This window comes from Scyliorhinus canicula, chromosome 4, assembly GCF_902713615.1.
Source record: "Scyliorhinus canicula chromosome 4, sScyCan1.1, whole genome shotgun sequence".
Classification (NCBI taxonomy): Eukaryota; Metazoa; Chordata; class Chondrichthyes; order Carcharhiniformes; family Scyliorhinidae; genus Scyliorhinus; species Scyliorhinus canicula.
In genome coordinates this window covers 211772714-211788594 of record NC_052149.1, presented here as the reverse complement: position 1 = coordinate 211788594, position 15881 = coordinate 211772714, and the positions used below count along the sequence as shown (strand labels likewise).

Here is a 15881-nt window from a genome sequence, read left to right as displayed (position 1 = left end):
CCACATTCTGGAGAGTATAATCCTGAAACCCCTCATTGTCTCTGCTGTAGTGTACACCCAATTGCTGCTCCAGCACATCCATCTATTCCAGAGGTTCAGTTTTCTTACAATTAGTGCAAATATGTTTTATCAGACTAGACTGAGCATCCGTAATGACCACCTATCTCTCTACAATCAGAAAGATATCCTGCACTGCCTTCCCTTTTGTGTTGACCACTAGTACTGCAATCAGAATAATATAAACATGGAAACATTCAAGATTATGAAGAGGCTTAACAGGGTAACCCAGAACAGCGGTGCACAGCTTCAGGATAAGGTGTCAATCATTTAAGACTGCTGAGGAGAGGTTTCTTCACTTGAAGGAATCTTTAGAATTCTCTACCCCAGAGGATTGTTGGACTGTGGAGATGATATTCCCCTGCTTATATTTCTTGTGTTTGAACATTTGAATTAAACAGTGAAATTGGATTTTTTTTTTTACATTTGAACTAAACAGTGAAATTGGATTTTTTTTTAAACTGAGGAATTGCATGCATCAAGGTACTTAATTATTAGCCATCAGTGATATTTCACAATGAAAGAGATTGCTCCAAATATTTAACTTTCTCCCTAAAGTGAGACGTTTAGTCCAGGAATGCAGTAAAGACATTTCTAAATTACAAGATTTAAACCTGAAGACATGTACCTAAACAGCATTGTTGCATTTCTAATTTGTTCATGGGCTTGCCAAATATATTATTATTTGTTGAGTCAACAAATTAGGCTATAAATCCCATCACGCTTTCTAGAATTTCTTGATGTTTCAAATTGAGATTGACAATTTGCAAAGGTCCCATTTTCTTTCCTCCCTGCATTCAACAGGTGCTAGAAATGCACGGATGCAGAGAACAGAGAAACACATTTTAAAGAACAAAAGTTGGATCTAATTTGCTTTCTCTTGTGTAAATATATCAAAAGAAGGTTAAATACATCCCCTGACTCTTCATCCGTATCTTCACTATTCTTTCCAAGTTACTTAAATATATTTTTACATCCCAGCACTTTGTACATCTCTCAATCTCTATTTAAACCCCTTCAGTTCAGCTTTTATCCTGCTTTTGGCGCCAAGTCAACTCTGATAAAAGTTACAACTTGCACTCCTTTTGACTCACAGACGACATTATCCTTATTGTCCTCTTCACCTCTCCAGCATTTGACACAATCAACCATACCATCGTCCTCTAGCCTTTTGTCCTTTGTTGGTCTGCTCTTGTGTGTTTCAATTCCTCTCCACTTGCCCTAATGCAGTCAGTGCATCTCCAGCAAAATTGTATCTCCCCGTTCCTTCATGATCACCTCTAACATTCTGACAGGATCAGTCTTTGACTACTTTCTCTGCTCCCTGTTTTTCATCTCAATGCTGTGTCGGCTTCCAGTACACCCAGCTCTAATTCTCCATGGCATTCCTCAAATCTGTGATCACCTTTGCAGTGACAGACCAATCTCAAAAGGTTTCAATTTATCAACCAAATTGGTTTGGGCCAAGCAGACAGATCAGTGTGTACTCTGGGAAAGTGACTCGTCAAGCACTGGATGGGCAATAAGAACTTTGGTGTGCAAGTTAGCAAGCGGGCAGGCTGGGAACCATTTGGGCTGAATGACCTATGGCTCAGCTTATAGACAAAATTAAAATTTATTTATTTATTTTTTTTATAAATTTAGATTACCCAATTATTTTTTCCAACTAAGAGGCAATTTAGTGTGGCCAATCCACCTACTCTACACATTTTTGGGTTGTGGGGGCAAAACCCACGCAGACACAGGGAGAATGTGCAAACTCTAAATGGCCAGTGACCCAGAGCCGGGATCGAACCTGGGACCTCAGTGCTGTGAGGCAGCTGTGCTAACCACTAGGCCACCGTGCTGCCCAACAAAATTAAAATTTAATTATGACCATCTTGTTAATCTAATTGGTACTTGGTTATTTCTTTTTTTTTATTGCATTTATTACCTCCCAAATACTGGCTGAAGAACTATAAAAAGAGAAATGTTTTATTCTACCCACATGGAATCATTACTACTTTGCCAGAAATTCTATGTTCAGGCTGATCGTTTTGTTGGTATTGTAACATTAGCAATTTGATTGCAAAGGATGTATTTTGAGGTACCGGTTAATTTATTCCAAATTAATGTAAGCAGATGTTTTAGAAAGTTAGAAAAAGTAATCTGAAGGAATCTCATTATCTAAGAAACAGTTGGACCTTTAATGTCCATTTTTAGAAATCCTGTCTGTTTAGAAGTTTAGAAATAATAATGAAACTTTCACAATAGATATGTTTCGATTTCTGGAGCATTTGAAAGTATTACATCTTTATAGGTCAAAGAACTGGTCAGGGAGGAGACATTTGCACGATATGACCGCCTTCTCCTTCAGTCTACTTTGGACCTAATGACAGATGTAGTGTATTGTCCTCGCACCGTTTGTAAATCGGTGGTGATGCTTGAGCCTGGAAACACCATGGGCTTCTGTCCAGGATGTCGTTATGCTTTTTGTGCATTATGTGAAATGGCTTATCATGGAATATCCCCATGTAGATTAAGAGCAGGTAAGGCCATGGTTTCACACTTTTTTTTTGAACGTTAAGAATAGTTAGATTGCACTTGTACTCGTCTATGTCCTGTTGGATTAAAATATGCACTCATTTGGAAATGTTTTAATGGTTGCATGGTGACTACTCGAGTTGGGTTGGGATGGGATGGGGAATGGGATATTCTCCTGTCTGCATCCCCTCAACTTCCTTTAAAACCAACAAAATTTGAATTGTTTGTCCTGCTCCCTAAATGAAGGGAAGTTCAGAAAGGGGAAGCTGGTGGAGGAAGTTACGAGGATGGGAGGAGTAAGGGAGAAGTGAGACCATGATCTTATCGAAAGGATGAGAATTTTAAATTTGACACTGGAGACTGTAGATCAGCCAGATTAATGATGATGAAGCAGTTGGGTTTGGTGTGGATGAGAGAAATTATGACAAAAAAGCTAAAACCGTAAACTAAAATGTACATGAGAACACCAGATGGCGGATGAAAGCTCTGAAATTTTTCTGAAAGATCAAAAAAAATGTCGATGCAAAGCCGTTCAGTTAGATTCTGTACTATGTGAAGAATTTATTTTGGCAAACCAATTATAAATGTGGGCATCAGATGTTATAATGGGGAAAATAATTGAGATAAAATGGATGATGGAAGTGAAGGGTATGGATGCAAGTGTGAAAGTGCAGATTAACTGAATTTGTATAGCACCATTCATAGAATCAGAGAACTTTTATTACCGATATTTTTGAATTATCAGGAAAGTTTACTGGTCTTGAATGTAGCCACTGAGACTTAGAACCTCTACAAAATCTTCATTATTTAACATCTGAATTGCTAATTTCTTTATTTGGCATGTTCACTGTCTGAATTTTTAATAATACAGATAATCATATATCAGTGCCTTGGTTAACCAACTACAATTGAGTGGAGAAGGGCAAGTGGAGATAGATTGTATTTTGGGGTGAAAGAGTGAAACAATTTGATTCACTGTACCTATTGGGATTAGATGTGGATGGAAAGTTAATCAACTTTAGTCATCTATGTCTTCACCTACAGTATGTAAAGCGGAACTAGATATGGGCCAGAATTTTAGGTATAAAGTTCGGCCATGCACCTGACCTGGAAACATTTTAAAATCACGTGAGAAGATATCAAACGTATGTCCCTTGCGCAACATTTTGGTTGGCATGCATGCTCAAGATTGAAGCATGCCTGCTGAAAAAGCCAATTTAAGTTAATTAAGCAGCAGTTGACTGGGATTTTACATTGCCCATCTGCCTCTCCGTTTGGCGGGCGAGCCTGTTAGTCAGGCGACCTTTGCGTTTAATCTGCAACCTTGATCCAGGGTGGGATGAAAATCGGGGCTCAAATATATTTAACAAATATGTCTGGGGTCGGGTCTGAGGTCTGTGTATAACTGTGCTGCCCAGACACTTGTGGCATAGTTTTAACATTGATATTTATTTTTCACGGATCAAGCTCCTTGCTGTCCCCGAGGGAATACATTGGAAGCCCCAACCAGCTTGCTCCCCTTTCTCAGCTCCCACCCCATCCTGGTAGCACTTCGCCTTTCACAGTGCATGCTTCATGGTGGATGACCTGGCGCGCTAGTGTGAAATTGCACTCCTGGGCTGACCACAGCCGAGGATGTATTTCAGGCCATGGTTACCAAATATATAAATTGCTAGGTGTTGAGGTTGATTTTTAGAGATGTTCTTGATTCAATTTTTAATGAAAATTATTAAATAAAATATACTGTTTAAGAGTCTTAATTCCATTGAGGTACACTAGATCTGAATTACTCACTTACACAAGATATTGGAAAATGTGAGTTGCTCATCAGTGCAATTTGGCAAGGAGAACCTGTTGGATCTTCAATTACGGGAGAATGAAATAAATGACTATTGTTTGGTTTGACTAGAGTTAATTCTGTGATTTATGTCATTTTAAATGGTGATATTTCTGGTTTTCTACATGTTCGTTCTGGTAACTGAAGTATTGGAGCAATAGACTTAATAACTAAAGCATGCTAGGTTTGGAATCACACTGTCTTCTGTTAGATTGGCAGGAAGTATGAGGAGAGAAATCTGTTATTTGTTAGTTACTTTGTTTCTCAGTCTTTCTTGGGATCATTTTCCTTTCAGAGAAACTTTCTGCGCTGCGCGATGAGTATTTGAAGGCCGATGAATCTGGCAGGCAGCGTTTGGAGAAGTCTTACGGGCGCCGAGTGCTTCAGAAAGCAGTGGAGGAGCTCTGCAGCCAGGAGTGGCTTGATAAGAACTCAAAGCCATGTCCCCGCTGTGGCACAAACATACAGGTTAGTCGATGAGCCTGAGGGGGCAGACTGAATTCAAAATTTTACTCTAACACATTGAAGAGTTATCTTATTTAAAAAATATATTTTTCAGAAATTTAAACTAGTTTTGGGAAGCATTTGAATTTATTTTAGATGTTTTTTCATGTACAGTGTGTGTATTTCTAAGTTTCCGTTCATGGAATTCACTGTTTTCATTTTAATTTGCTCTGTTACAATTATATTTCCATAGTTGTGGCTTGAATGCCTAACCCGATCTAGTTTGTTTTTGTTACATTAATGCACAGTTCCTTTGATTACATCTCTTGAGAGGAACTATTTGGCAAAAAAGAAATCTGGCAAATAGAAACTTTAAATTTTGTACATTTTATCTTATTTTAAGCTTTCTATGTTCTAAATGTTTCCTGATTATTGGTAGGAATCCAATTGCCAGGGGCAGGTTTTTCAACTTGTATGCCCCATGTAAGCATGATACCTGTGCTTTGGTATTAAGACAGCAGTGAATCAGCTACTAAAGTATAGAGGGGTGGCCCATGGATAGCTTTTTTACCCCCTCTTCCAGCCTGAAGGGGAAATGACTGAACCATACTCATCATTATTGTGCAGTGACAAAGATGATTTTGGAAACCAGGTGGATAATAAAACCTGCTTGGCGTTGCTGTTAGCGCTCCTTGAAGAAACAAAGTTCTTTGCTTTCCAACAGTGACCGCTAAGTGCTTTGTTGGCTGTAATGTGCTTGGGGATGTCATGAGATGCTATGTATAAGCAAATTCTTATACAGAATGCACGTTTTGTCGCATTCCTATCTCTATAAACTTCAAATATTGTTGGAGCTCTATTGACGATTAATTCTGTGGCTACCAAATGTTTGCCTGAAATTGGAACCTTTGTCGCGGTACCATTGATAACAATGTAGAATAAACTAGTTTATAATGGAATACTTCGTCATTGGGTTGCTGCAGTAAGATGTTATTTATGTTCCTTTCTAGAAGGTGAATGGATGCAATAAGATGACTTGCACTGGCTGTAAACAGTACTTTTGTTGGCTTTGCATACGGCCACTTTCGAAAGTAAATCCATACAGTCACTTCAGCGATTCCTCATCGCCCTGCTTCAATGAGTGAGTTTCTTTTTTTAATAGTTCTTTTCGTCCATATATTGCATATAAATTTAGAGTACCCAATTTATTTTTTCCAATTAAGGGCCAATTCACCTACCCTGCACATCTTTGGGTTGTGGGGGTGAAACCCACGCAAACACGGGAGAATGTGCAAACTCCACACATACAGTTACCCAGAGCCGGGATCGAACCTGAGACCTTGGCTCCATGAGGCAGCAGTTCTTATCACTGTGCCACCGTGCTGCCCGTTTTCATGTTTATCTTCTTCTGGTAGCTTCATGCTTGTGGTACTGACTTGAGCAACTGTGTTCATTCAGACAGTGCAGATGGTCTTGAACACAAAATGATGTAAACTGCAGCAAGTCTGCAGCAGGAGATCTGCAGATGTGCTGGTATATTTTTTATGTACAGCTTGATCCTACATTGTTATTTATTTGTTATATTTGGCACATGATTGTTATATTACATAAGCAAAGTTAAGCGAATTATAGGTTCATATAAGCATAACAATTTTTTTAAAACAGTAAGTCTGATGTTTATTGAGTTGTAGGATATACTGGGCGAAATTCTCCGCCCCCCACGACGGGTGGGAGAATAGCGGGAGGGCCTTCCCGACATTTTTGCCGCCCTCCCGCTATTCTCCCACCCCCCCCCGCCGAAGTCCCGACCCGAATCGCTGCCGCCGTTTTTTTACGGCCGGCAGCGATTCTCAGCTGTTAGATGGGCCGAAGTCCCAGCCCTTTCCGCCGTTTTTACGAACGGCAAACACACCTGGTCTTGCCGTTCGTAAAAACGGCGTCACAAACTCGCTTTTTATAACCATGGCACCGATTGGCACGGCCGTACCACGGCCGTGCCAAGGGTGCCATGGGCCCGCGATCGGTGGGCACCGATCGCGGGCAGCGGGCCCGATGCCCGCGCACTACTTGTCCTTCCGCCGCCCCGCAGTATCCATTCGCGGGGCGGCTGAGGGGCAACCCGGCCCGCGCATGCGCGGGTTTCGCGCCAAAACGCGATGACGTCACCCGCGCATGCGCGGGTTGGAGTCTTCCAAACTGCGCATGCGCGGCTGACGTCTTATGACACGTCAGCCGGCGCTAACTCCGGCAAGCGGGCTTAACGATTTTCGTTAAGCCCGTCTTGCCGGAGCCTACGGCGTCGGGCTGCTAGCCCCGACCGGGGACCAGAATCGGTCCCCCGTCGGGAAGGGGCGCGCTGCCGTAAAACCCGGGCGGGTTTTACGGCAGCTTTACGATTTCTCCCGTTTTGGGAGAATCTCGCCCACTGTTTTTTAACAGGCCATTACATCTTGCAATGTGTAATTTAGATTGCATTGTTGAATTCCTATGGCATTGCTTATGACAAGTGCAGAGATATACTATTCAGTGGAAACACTTGGACCAGTAACAAGTGGTAGGATTCTAAAGCGGACATCTGGAAGGAAGGAGGACTTCAGGATCTTGGACATCCGAGTATGCAGAGTGGTGTCAATTTGGAACCTACAATTTGAGAACATGAGCTTGGAGCTGGCTCTAGTAGCATTGGTGAATGCAAAGCTATGCATATAGACATGAGGAGAGAGATTTTGTGATGGCTAATCGACTGAAAATAGAGCAAGTAGGGCAGTGGCCAAGATGTCACGGAAAAAGCATTCAATGAAGCAACAATAACTTGCATGCACCTATTGATGTAGAAGAATGTTCCAGGGAAGAGACACTATAGGAAAGGTGGCAGAATGTGCATAGAGAAGTCCTAATTTCTTGAAAATACAGATTAAAACATCAAATGCTGTCTCAAAGTCTCCAGTAATTTAACAGTTAATACTTGTGAAAGCAGTGGTGAGGTTAGTGCAAATTGAAAATGTTTGAACATCTGTGCCCAGTGAAATAGGGATATGGAATTTTACTACCTGTGTGGAGTATTCTACATGGAGAGGAGGGATTAACAGATTACACATGCATAAGTGAAAACCAGGAATAGTGAATCTGCGGAGTCCTGTATTACGATGTAGGCAGAGGTCCAAGGAGTGTCAGGAACCAAGGCTAGATGAAAAACACTAGTAGACGAGGAAAAGCTACCAAGAACAGGGATGAATGTTCTGTTGCTATAGCAAGGTAAAATGGCTGAATGTTGACAAGTTTTGTTTTTACAGAAGATATTGGTTACAAATTATATTTTCATGGGTTTGTAGTTAGGTGGCTGATGGACCACCCTACGCCGAAAGGAATTTGGAAAACATTCTTTGGAGATATGTGTGAAGATGATTTGTGTGCTTTGATTAGATGTCATTTTTCAGAAACTAGTCTCTGCTTGCACCCTATAGATGTGTCAAAATATTTCCCATATTCTATTTCTAAATTTCCTCCCTGGAAAAAGTACTCCAGGCATAAAATGTCCTTTGTTGTTATTGCTTGATGACAAGAAAAACATTTTCACTCAACTAACAGAACTTAACAGAAGACTCTTGCAGCCGTCTGCATCGGGCCTGTATTTGAGTCCTGCCTCTACTCGTCAAACGTTGCTGTTAAGTCTTGCAGTTATGGTTCATGTACACTAAATTGAAGTAATGATACGAATTATCAGCTTTTTATAATTATACCTTTGTGTTTTATAGGCTTTTCCAAGGTATTGAGTTTGAAGCAGAAGAGGATTTCTTGAGTGATGAAGATGACGATGGAATTGTTTAAGCTGTTTTCTGAAGCTGCTGAATTACTATTACGTAAAGCTCATGTTTTAACCATTTAAACTGACATGCAGCTGTTATCTTCAGTGCCACCAATCATAGTTGAACCACCTCGGCAGTGATTTTAGCACTTGTCGTTGACTGACGTAACATACGGCTCAGATTATGTAGTATTGCGGGGAGTTTTGTTTTCAGCTTTAAACATTTATGTGCACACAATAGATTTGTACAAGTTAAGCTGGCAAATTCGAGAGGAAGATCATGTTTCATTTAACTTGGACAGCATTCGGAGAAAAATATTTATGTAGTTGAGTAAAATTGAGAACCCTCGTCACTGGGAGCCATTTTCAAAAATAATTGACCATAAGAGAAATATCAATGTTATCTTTATTTTCCAATTTAATAAAATGTTTCTCCTCCACCACCTCCCCAACCTCCAGCCAGTCTAACCTTCAGATAACACCCACAGTAGCAAATGCTTGTAGACCTCTTGCTGCGGCTCATGACCTATTAGCTAGAATATTGATTTTCAAACTTTAGATCTTGATGGGCCACTTAATCATGGAGGTTTGCAAGCCAACATAGACTATGGAGTTTTCCTACTCGATTCAACAGTTCAAACTGTGTGGGGCTTTTACTCATGTATTTTCAGTTTAGACATTGGAACAGACACACATTTTATTCCAGTCCTGATGTCTTTTTGCATAAATAAAAAAAAATGTCAGGAAAACTGAGCAGATTGAGTAGGATCTGTGGAGGGAGATAATATTTCAAGTCAATAACTTTCATCAGAACCTAAAACATTACCCCCCCCCCCCCCCCCCCCCCCCCAAACTTCTGAGTGTTTCCAGAGAGTTCTGTTTTCAGTTCAGGTTTACAGAACCTACAGAGCCACATAAAGGCTTACATTTGTACAACAAGAAAGTAATAATGGAACAGACACCCAGAGTCCTAGAGCTCCTCGGATTTCCATCCTATGTTCAGCGCAAAACTCATCGTCTGTGCAAAGAACTGCAGCTTTAAACTCTTTGCTGTTTGGTTCCTTTGCTTGTCCAAACCTAGTGACCAAAGGAATGACTTATTACATAGAAAAGCAGGAGGAAACAGACCTTTTTAAGAGTATGACGTTATAAGTGGCATTAATGTTCCTGCAGTTAAACTTGGGTTAGTTAGTCAGATTTTATTCTGCTTTCTCTTGCACTCTTTTCTGTTCTCCCCTCCTGCCCCACAACCACAAGTACCACCCCTTTCATTGAAATAAATTCATTCAGTACCATCTCTGTATGAAAATAAATTCATTTTTTTGCTCTCTATTGTAATTGTTCATTCGCACTTTAATGCTGGAGTGCCTCAGCATCTTTTTTATTGTGAAGTCTCAATCTGCTATTTATCACTATGCATCTTGATCACTTCACCGTAAAGCCCTGCCAGTCACTCGAGCACTTCTTTCCTTACTTCCCTAAACATGCATACGTTAAGTCCCATGGTGATGGGAACTAATGTAGATAATCACTGCAAGAAGGTGTTCTTGGAGATAGCTGTACTTAGTTCAGGAATGGTGAAGAAGAATTTGTAAACCAGATAGCTAGGGCTCATTGGCATTAATTGTAGTTGTACATAAGACAGGAATTTGAACAAGAACCATTTCTTTGCACTCTGTCTTGCCCTTCATACTTCGAAGCTGCTTATAGCAGAGCTTCTGCAATATATTGGAGTATACAGTGACTGCTTCTTTTAAAATTAAGAAATTGGATAAAGGAATCTACTGAACCAAGAAGTCACAACTTTCATAAGTGGTTATTAATCCTTATAACATGCTAATAAACTCCTCCAAGCAAGTTCACCTCTGTTTAAACAGTCAAGATATAATAAAAATGGATATCTGGCTTGATTGTTCGTAATTACGTCAGGTAGATTTTGAAAGACATCATCTGACTCTGATATTCTGTTCTGGGTGAATTAGGTTTTGAGTCTCTTGGAAGTGGCAATTTAGCTCCTCCGCATGCTTGAGCTGGATTTTAGGAATGTCACAAATTGGAAATGCCTTTTTTTTCCTGTTTTTTGACACACCTGCTTCTGCAGAAGTCCCTAGGTTTTATCTTTGTTTTCTGATTACCGATTTGTCATGAGTGTTAACAAAACAATACTGTTTAATTTGAGAAATTCAGTGCAGATACAAAACTATGGCGATGGCAGGATTCTGGTCAGTTAAAGAGAGGGAAATGGATCCTGAACAGATTGGAATTCTTTTGTCTGAGGGGAGAGAAAATGTCTGTCAGCTCCTGCAACCTGCAGTGCACCATAAGTCTTGTTGGTCTTGCTGCCTCTAGTGACGTAATCAAATTTCTCGGAGAAAATCTGCTGTCCCTCTCCTGGGAACGGGCATGGCAGAAAGGAGCAATAAAATTGTTGGTTTAAATATGAAAGAAATTATTGAAAAGGTGATCAGCCTGAAATGACGAGCTTGTCATAATATGAATACTTTTTATTGTTGCATTTTTGTGCACAAGGTGACTGCTGCATTTCTGTTATGTTCCCTTGGTATTCTTGCATCAGCCTTTTTAAGGAAGGCAATTCTTTATCTAAACTGTGCAATGATAATCTGTTAGACCACTATGTTCACTTCTGTAAGACTCATTTAAAGTATCATGGTAAAGAAATATTCTTTTAAATTCAAGAAATAATTGAATAAAAATACTTTTTCATGACTTCTGGTAATCCTATGTTCTGAACAACACTAAAAATCTGTGCAGTTATCTTTAGTTAACCATGTGCCTTTTGAATAATTTGGGTACTTTAAGTCGCAGTTAACTTGTTTTTGTAGTGTTGCATACAGCCACATATCAATGAAGTGACATGGAAAAGCGATGTGCACTTAACATTTTACTGCAGCGGCAGTGAATTTCAGATTTCAACAGTGAGTGTTTCTATGATGAAGAAAATAGCCATAGAGCTTCAAGTTGCCTCTTTAGTTAACAAATTATTTTCCTGTTTGGGGTTTTGTTAATAGATGTAGCCATTGAAAAGTACCTCTTTTTGGTCACTTTGTAAATTGGTACACTTTCAGAAAAAGATAAAGCATGGTAAACTCAAATACTGTGAGCTATGATTACTGGAGACACATGTTTTCCTTACCCACTTTCCCTCCATCACCCTTTCATTTAATAACCATTCTGGAATTATTATCAAAATTCCCAAGCTGAAAAACCATGAAGTCCATACTGAAGGAAGTCACTCTTGACCGGTTTTACTGTGCTTTATTAAGCATATATGTTCAGCCATAATGCTTCTGGACTTTCAGTGATTTTTATCCCAAACCTTGATAATTACTCAGTGCAATAAAATATATCTAACTTATTTGAATATTTAGTATTTTCTCCGTCTCTTCCCCCCCCCCCCCCCCCCCCCCCCAATCCTCCAAGGTCAGTGACCCCTGTAATTACTTAAGATATGATGGTATATACCTATCATTTAGGTCTAATCTGGTAAATCATTTTGTAGTTGATGTGTAGTGATGTTCATACAGATGCATTATGTTTAGTTTACGACCACTTGAGGCTTATTAAGCCACTGGGAAGAAGAACAACATCTACCATGTACAGTACTGGTTGGAGAAACTTGCAAAGCTGACATGGTGAAAGCATTCTCCATTTAAGATGTCATATAATCCGAAGATTGTTATATTCTTGGTCCCGGTGTTTTCTTCTAACCATTCACTGAAAGCTTTCCTATAGTATTTCCAATAAACGATATTCCGTTAAAACAGCCAGTTTTATCCATGTACCTCTACTTTCCTTGGCATGATCTGTTGCACAAGATTGAAGTTACAATTAGATCTGCTCACAAGAAAAATGTTATTGGGAAATATTGCTTTTTTATAGTTTTATGTAATGTGATTTTAAGTTCATTCAGGCACAATTTTGGGATTAATGTTTTTTTAAAATACTATCTTCAAAGAAAGACTATATTGTTTTACAAAAACCTTAACTGCTGTGTTAAGTGTATTTAGATAGTACTGCTAGAATATATACACAAGATGTCTAAAATTGATTTTTTTTCTTATATAAAATGATGTGATGGAGCTTTACCGTTCTGTCAAATAAACAACTGGTGGATGCATTGGCTCAGGCTTTATTCTTTTGGTAGATTTTCCAGGCATTTTGTATGTGATGAAATTGCAGATTGGCTTATGAAATGGAAAGGTTTTTCCCCCAAAAGATTACCACAATGGAAAGTTCATCTTTCTAATCTAGATCCATAATATAGTTTTAAAACTCAGTCACATGCATTTTCTGTCAACATCGTGTATTCCAAATTATCACGATTATAATAGTGACAAGCTATGTAGACCTGTCACACTGTGATCACATCTTCGTCCTCTCCCATTGGAGCAGTTGTAGTGTTGTTGCTCGTGGAGGATTCGAGTATATACTACTTCCCCTGAAGACTACACTTGGTTTTGACCTACCTTGTGCAACTGTTATGAGGAGATAGACTAATGATGAATTAAAAAATCTTGCAGTCTTTCAGCAATAAATTCCAACATCTAATAATAATAATCGCTTATTGTCACAAGTAGGCTTCAATGAAGTTACTGTGAAAAGCCCCTAGTCGCCACATTCCGCCGTCTGTTCGGGGAGGCCGCTACGGGAATTGAACCCACACTGCTGGCCTTGTTCTGCATTACAAGCCAGCTGTTTAGCCCACTGCTAAACCATCCCCTAATTAAATAATGTGAACTGCCTATATACAGTTGTGCTGTAAATATAACCTCCCACCAGTGAAGCTGCTGTGCTCGCTGCCCAAGGCTCCCTCTAATATCTGTTGATACAGGATTTTCAATGTAGTAATGTTGCTTCTGTTCCACTAAAGAAAAGGAAATCTTGCCATTCCTGCATAGGGACGAGTTCTAAATTGCTTTTGAAAGTGTTGTGCCTTTTAAATGTCTTTACATGCCTAACCAGGCTTGTCAATGCCATTCTAGAGAAGCCCATTACCTTTTTAAAACCTGTTGCAATGGGGCTAAGGATTATTCTTTAACCTCCCTTCCCCCACCCTCTGCCTCAGATCTGCTGCTTGGTTCCCTCCAGTGGTCATTCCTCTGCATTGCTCACTGGCCAATTTCCCTGCCTTACTGCCTATTACTCACTCCATGGACCTAAACTGTTTTCTCCTCATTCTGTTCTGCTGTTTCTCACCATTACCACCTCCCTAACTCACTCTGAATACCTATATACTTTCTTAAACTTCCAATTGCTGACTGACCCTAATAAAATCCTTTCCACTTGTTCCATCCTCACATCAGTGCTCCTTGCTCAACCCGTGTTTTCATACAGCACTGCGGTCTGCTTTCACATAAAGGTGTCTTTGGTCAGCAATTTCAGGGGATTCTTTCCTTGTCATGCTTGTCAATTCTTTTTGCTCTATTTTAATTTTTTCACCACCATCCTTTGAAATGCCACTGTTCTTCCTCTCCCAACCTGCCTATCACTGCAGTAAATTCCCAGCTATATTATTGTAACAAATAGTCCACAGTCATTGACCATGTTTAAAATTAAATTTTGGATTTAATTACTAGCCACCTCTAGGTCATAGAATCATAGAATTTACAGTGCAGAAAGGAGGCCATTTGGCCCATCAAGTCTGCACCGGCCCTCAGAAAGAGCACCCTACTTTAGCCCACACCTCCACCCTATCCCCATAACCCTTCCTAATCTTTTTGGACACTTAAGGGCAATTTAGCATAGCCAATCCACCTAACCAGTGCCTCTTGGACTGTGGGAGGAGACTGGAGCACCCGGAGGAGACCCGCGAAGACACGGGGAGAACGTGCAGACTCTGCACGGTGACCCAAACTGGGATTCGAACTTGGGATCCTGAAGCTGTGAAGCGTCAGTGTTAACCACTGTTACCGTACCGCAATACTTTACAGGTATAGCTTTTAAGGTGATATGATAGCAACAAGGGCTACCCCTGTTGCTTTACGGTGCAGGGTCCCGGGTTTGTTTCTGGCTTGGGTCACTGCGGAGTCTGCATGGGTTTCCTCCAGGTGCTCTGGTTTCCGCCCACAAATCCCAAAAGACATGCTTGTTAGATGAATTGGACATTCTGAATTCTCCCTCTGTGTGGCCGAACAGGTGCCGGAATGTAGCAACTAGGGCTTTTCACAGTAACTCCAATGCAGTGTTAATGTAAGCCTACTTATTACACTAATACAGATTATTATTCTGTGTAGAATAGGTGGATTGGCCACACTAAATTGCCCCTTAATTGGGGGAATAAAAAATATGGGGCACTTAAAATGTATTTAAAAAAACATCTCGGGCTGGGAAACTACACAGAAGGTAATTACAATTCTTTTAATTTTTAAAAATATTTTTTGTCACAAGTCAGCTTACATCAACACTGCAATGAAGTTCCTGGGGAAAGCCCTAGTCGCCATATTCTGGCACCTGTTCGGGTTCACTGAGGGAGAATTCACAATATCCAAATTACCTAACAGCATGTCTTTCGGGACTCGTGAGAGGAAACCGGAGCACCGGAGGAAACCCACGCAGACACACGGAGAATGTGCAGACTCTGCACAGACAGTGATCCAAGCGGCAATCGAACCTGGGACCCTGGTGTTGTGAAGCAACAGTGCTAACCACTGTGCTCAATAGGTAACTTGTATTTACTGGATAAAGTCAGTAAAAATGTGAGTATCATAACACAGGCAGGTGTCTTAGCTAAAGAACTGGAGATGTGACAGCTGCAGCTGATCCAGTAAGGGATAAATTCTTTAGTTTCCCAGAATGAAAGAAAGCTTTGGGATTAAATGGTAGTCAATTTTCACTTCAATTTGGAACTGGCCGTGTGTGACACGTAGCTATGCAGATGGGTAGAGCCTAGAGAGATTCATTGTTTTGAGTTAATCTCTGTTAATTCCGTCAATGTATAGCAAGCAGGTAAGAATAAAAGACTTGTGTCAGCTTTGGGTCTTGTGTACCTTGGAAGTCAAGAAATAAAGCCAGACCTTCAACTGAAGTGGAGTAAATGCTAAATCTATTCTCCATGACACATCCTGCAATTGGGAGCTGATATTCAGAGTAAGACCAATGTGGTAAGAGGGAAAACTAAAGAAATATTTATTTAAGCTTTAAGCGAAAGGAAGAAATCTACAGCAATAATATCAATAGAAGTTAACCATAATAGAT

General features: G+C 40.2%; 1 protein-coding gene across 7 annotated transcripts in view; it reads left to right on the top strand.

Annotated features, from left to right (window-relative positions):
* The window catches only part of rnf14 (ring finger protein 14), a 30355-nt gene extending 17553 nt beyond the window's left edge, over positions 1-12802 (top strand). For all 7 annotated transcript variants that reach the window (XM_038796007.1, XM_038796012.1, XM_038796011.1 and 4 more), the window contains 4 exons: positions 2357-2585; positions 4713-4885; positions 5872-6002; positions 8617-12802. In XM_038796007.1, the coding sequence (XP_038651935.1) occupies positions 2357-2585; positions 4713-4885; positions 5872-6002; positions 8617-8689 (606 nt within the window). In that variant the 3' untranslated portion in view covers positions 8690-12802. The remainder of the gene's footprint in view (positions 1-2356; positions 2586-4712; positions 4886-5871; positions 6003-8616) is intronic.
* The last annotated feature ends 3079 nt before the right edge of the window (positions 12803-15881 follow it).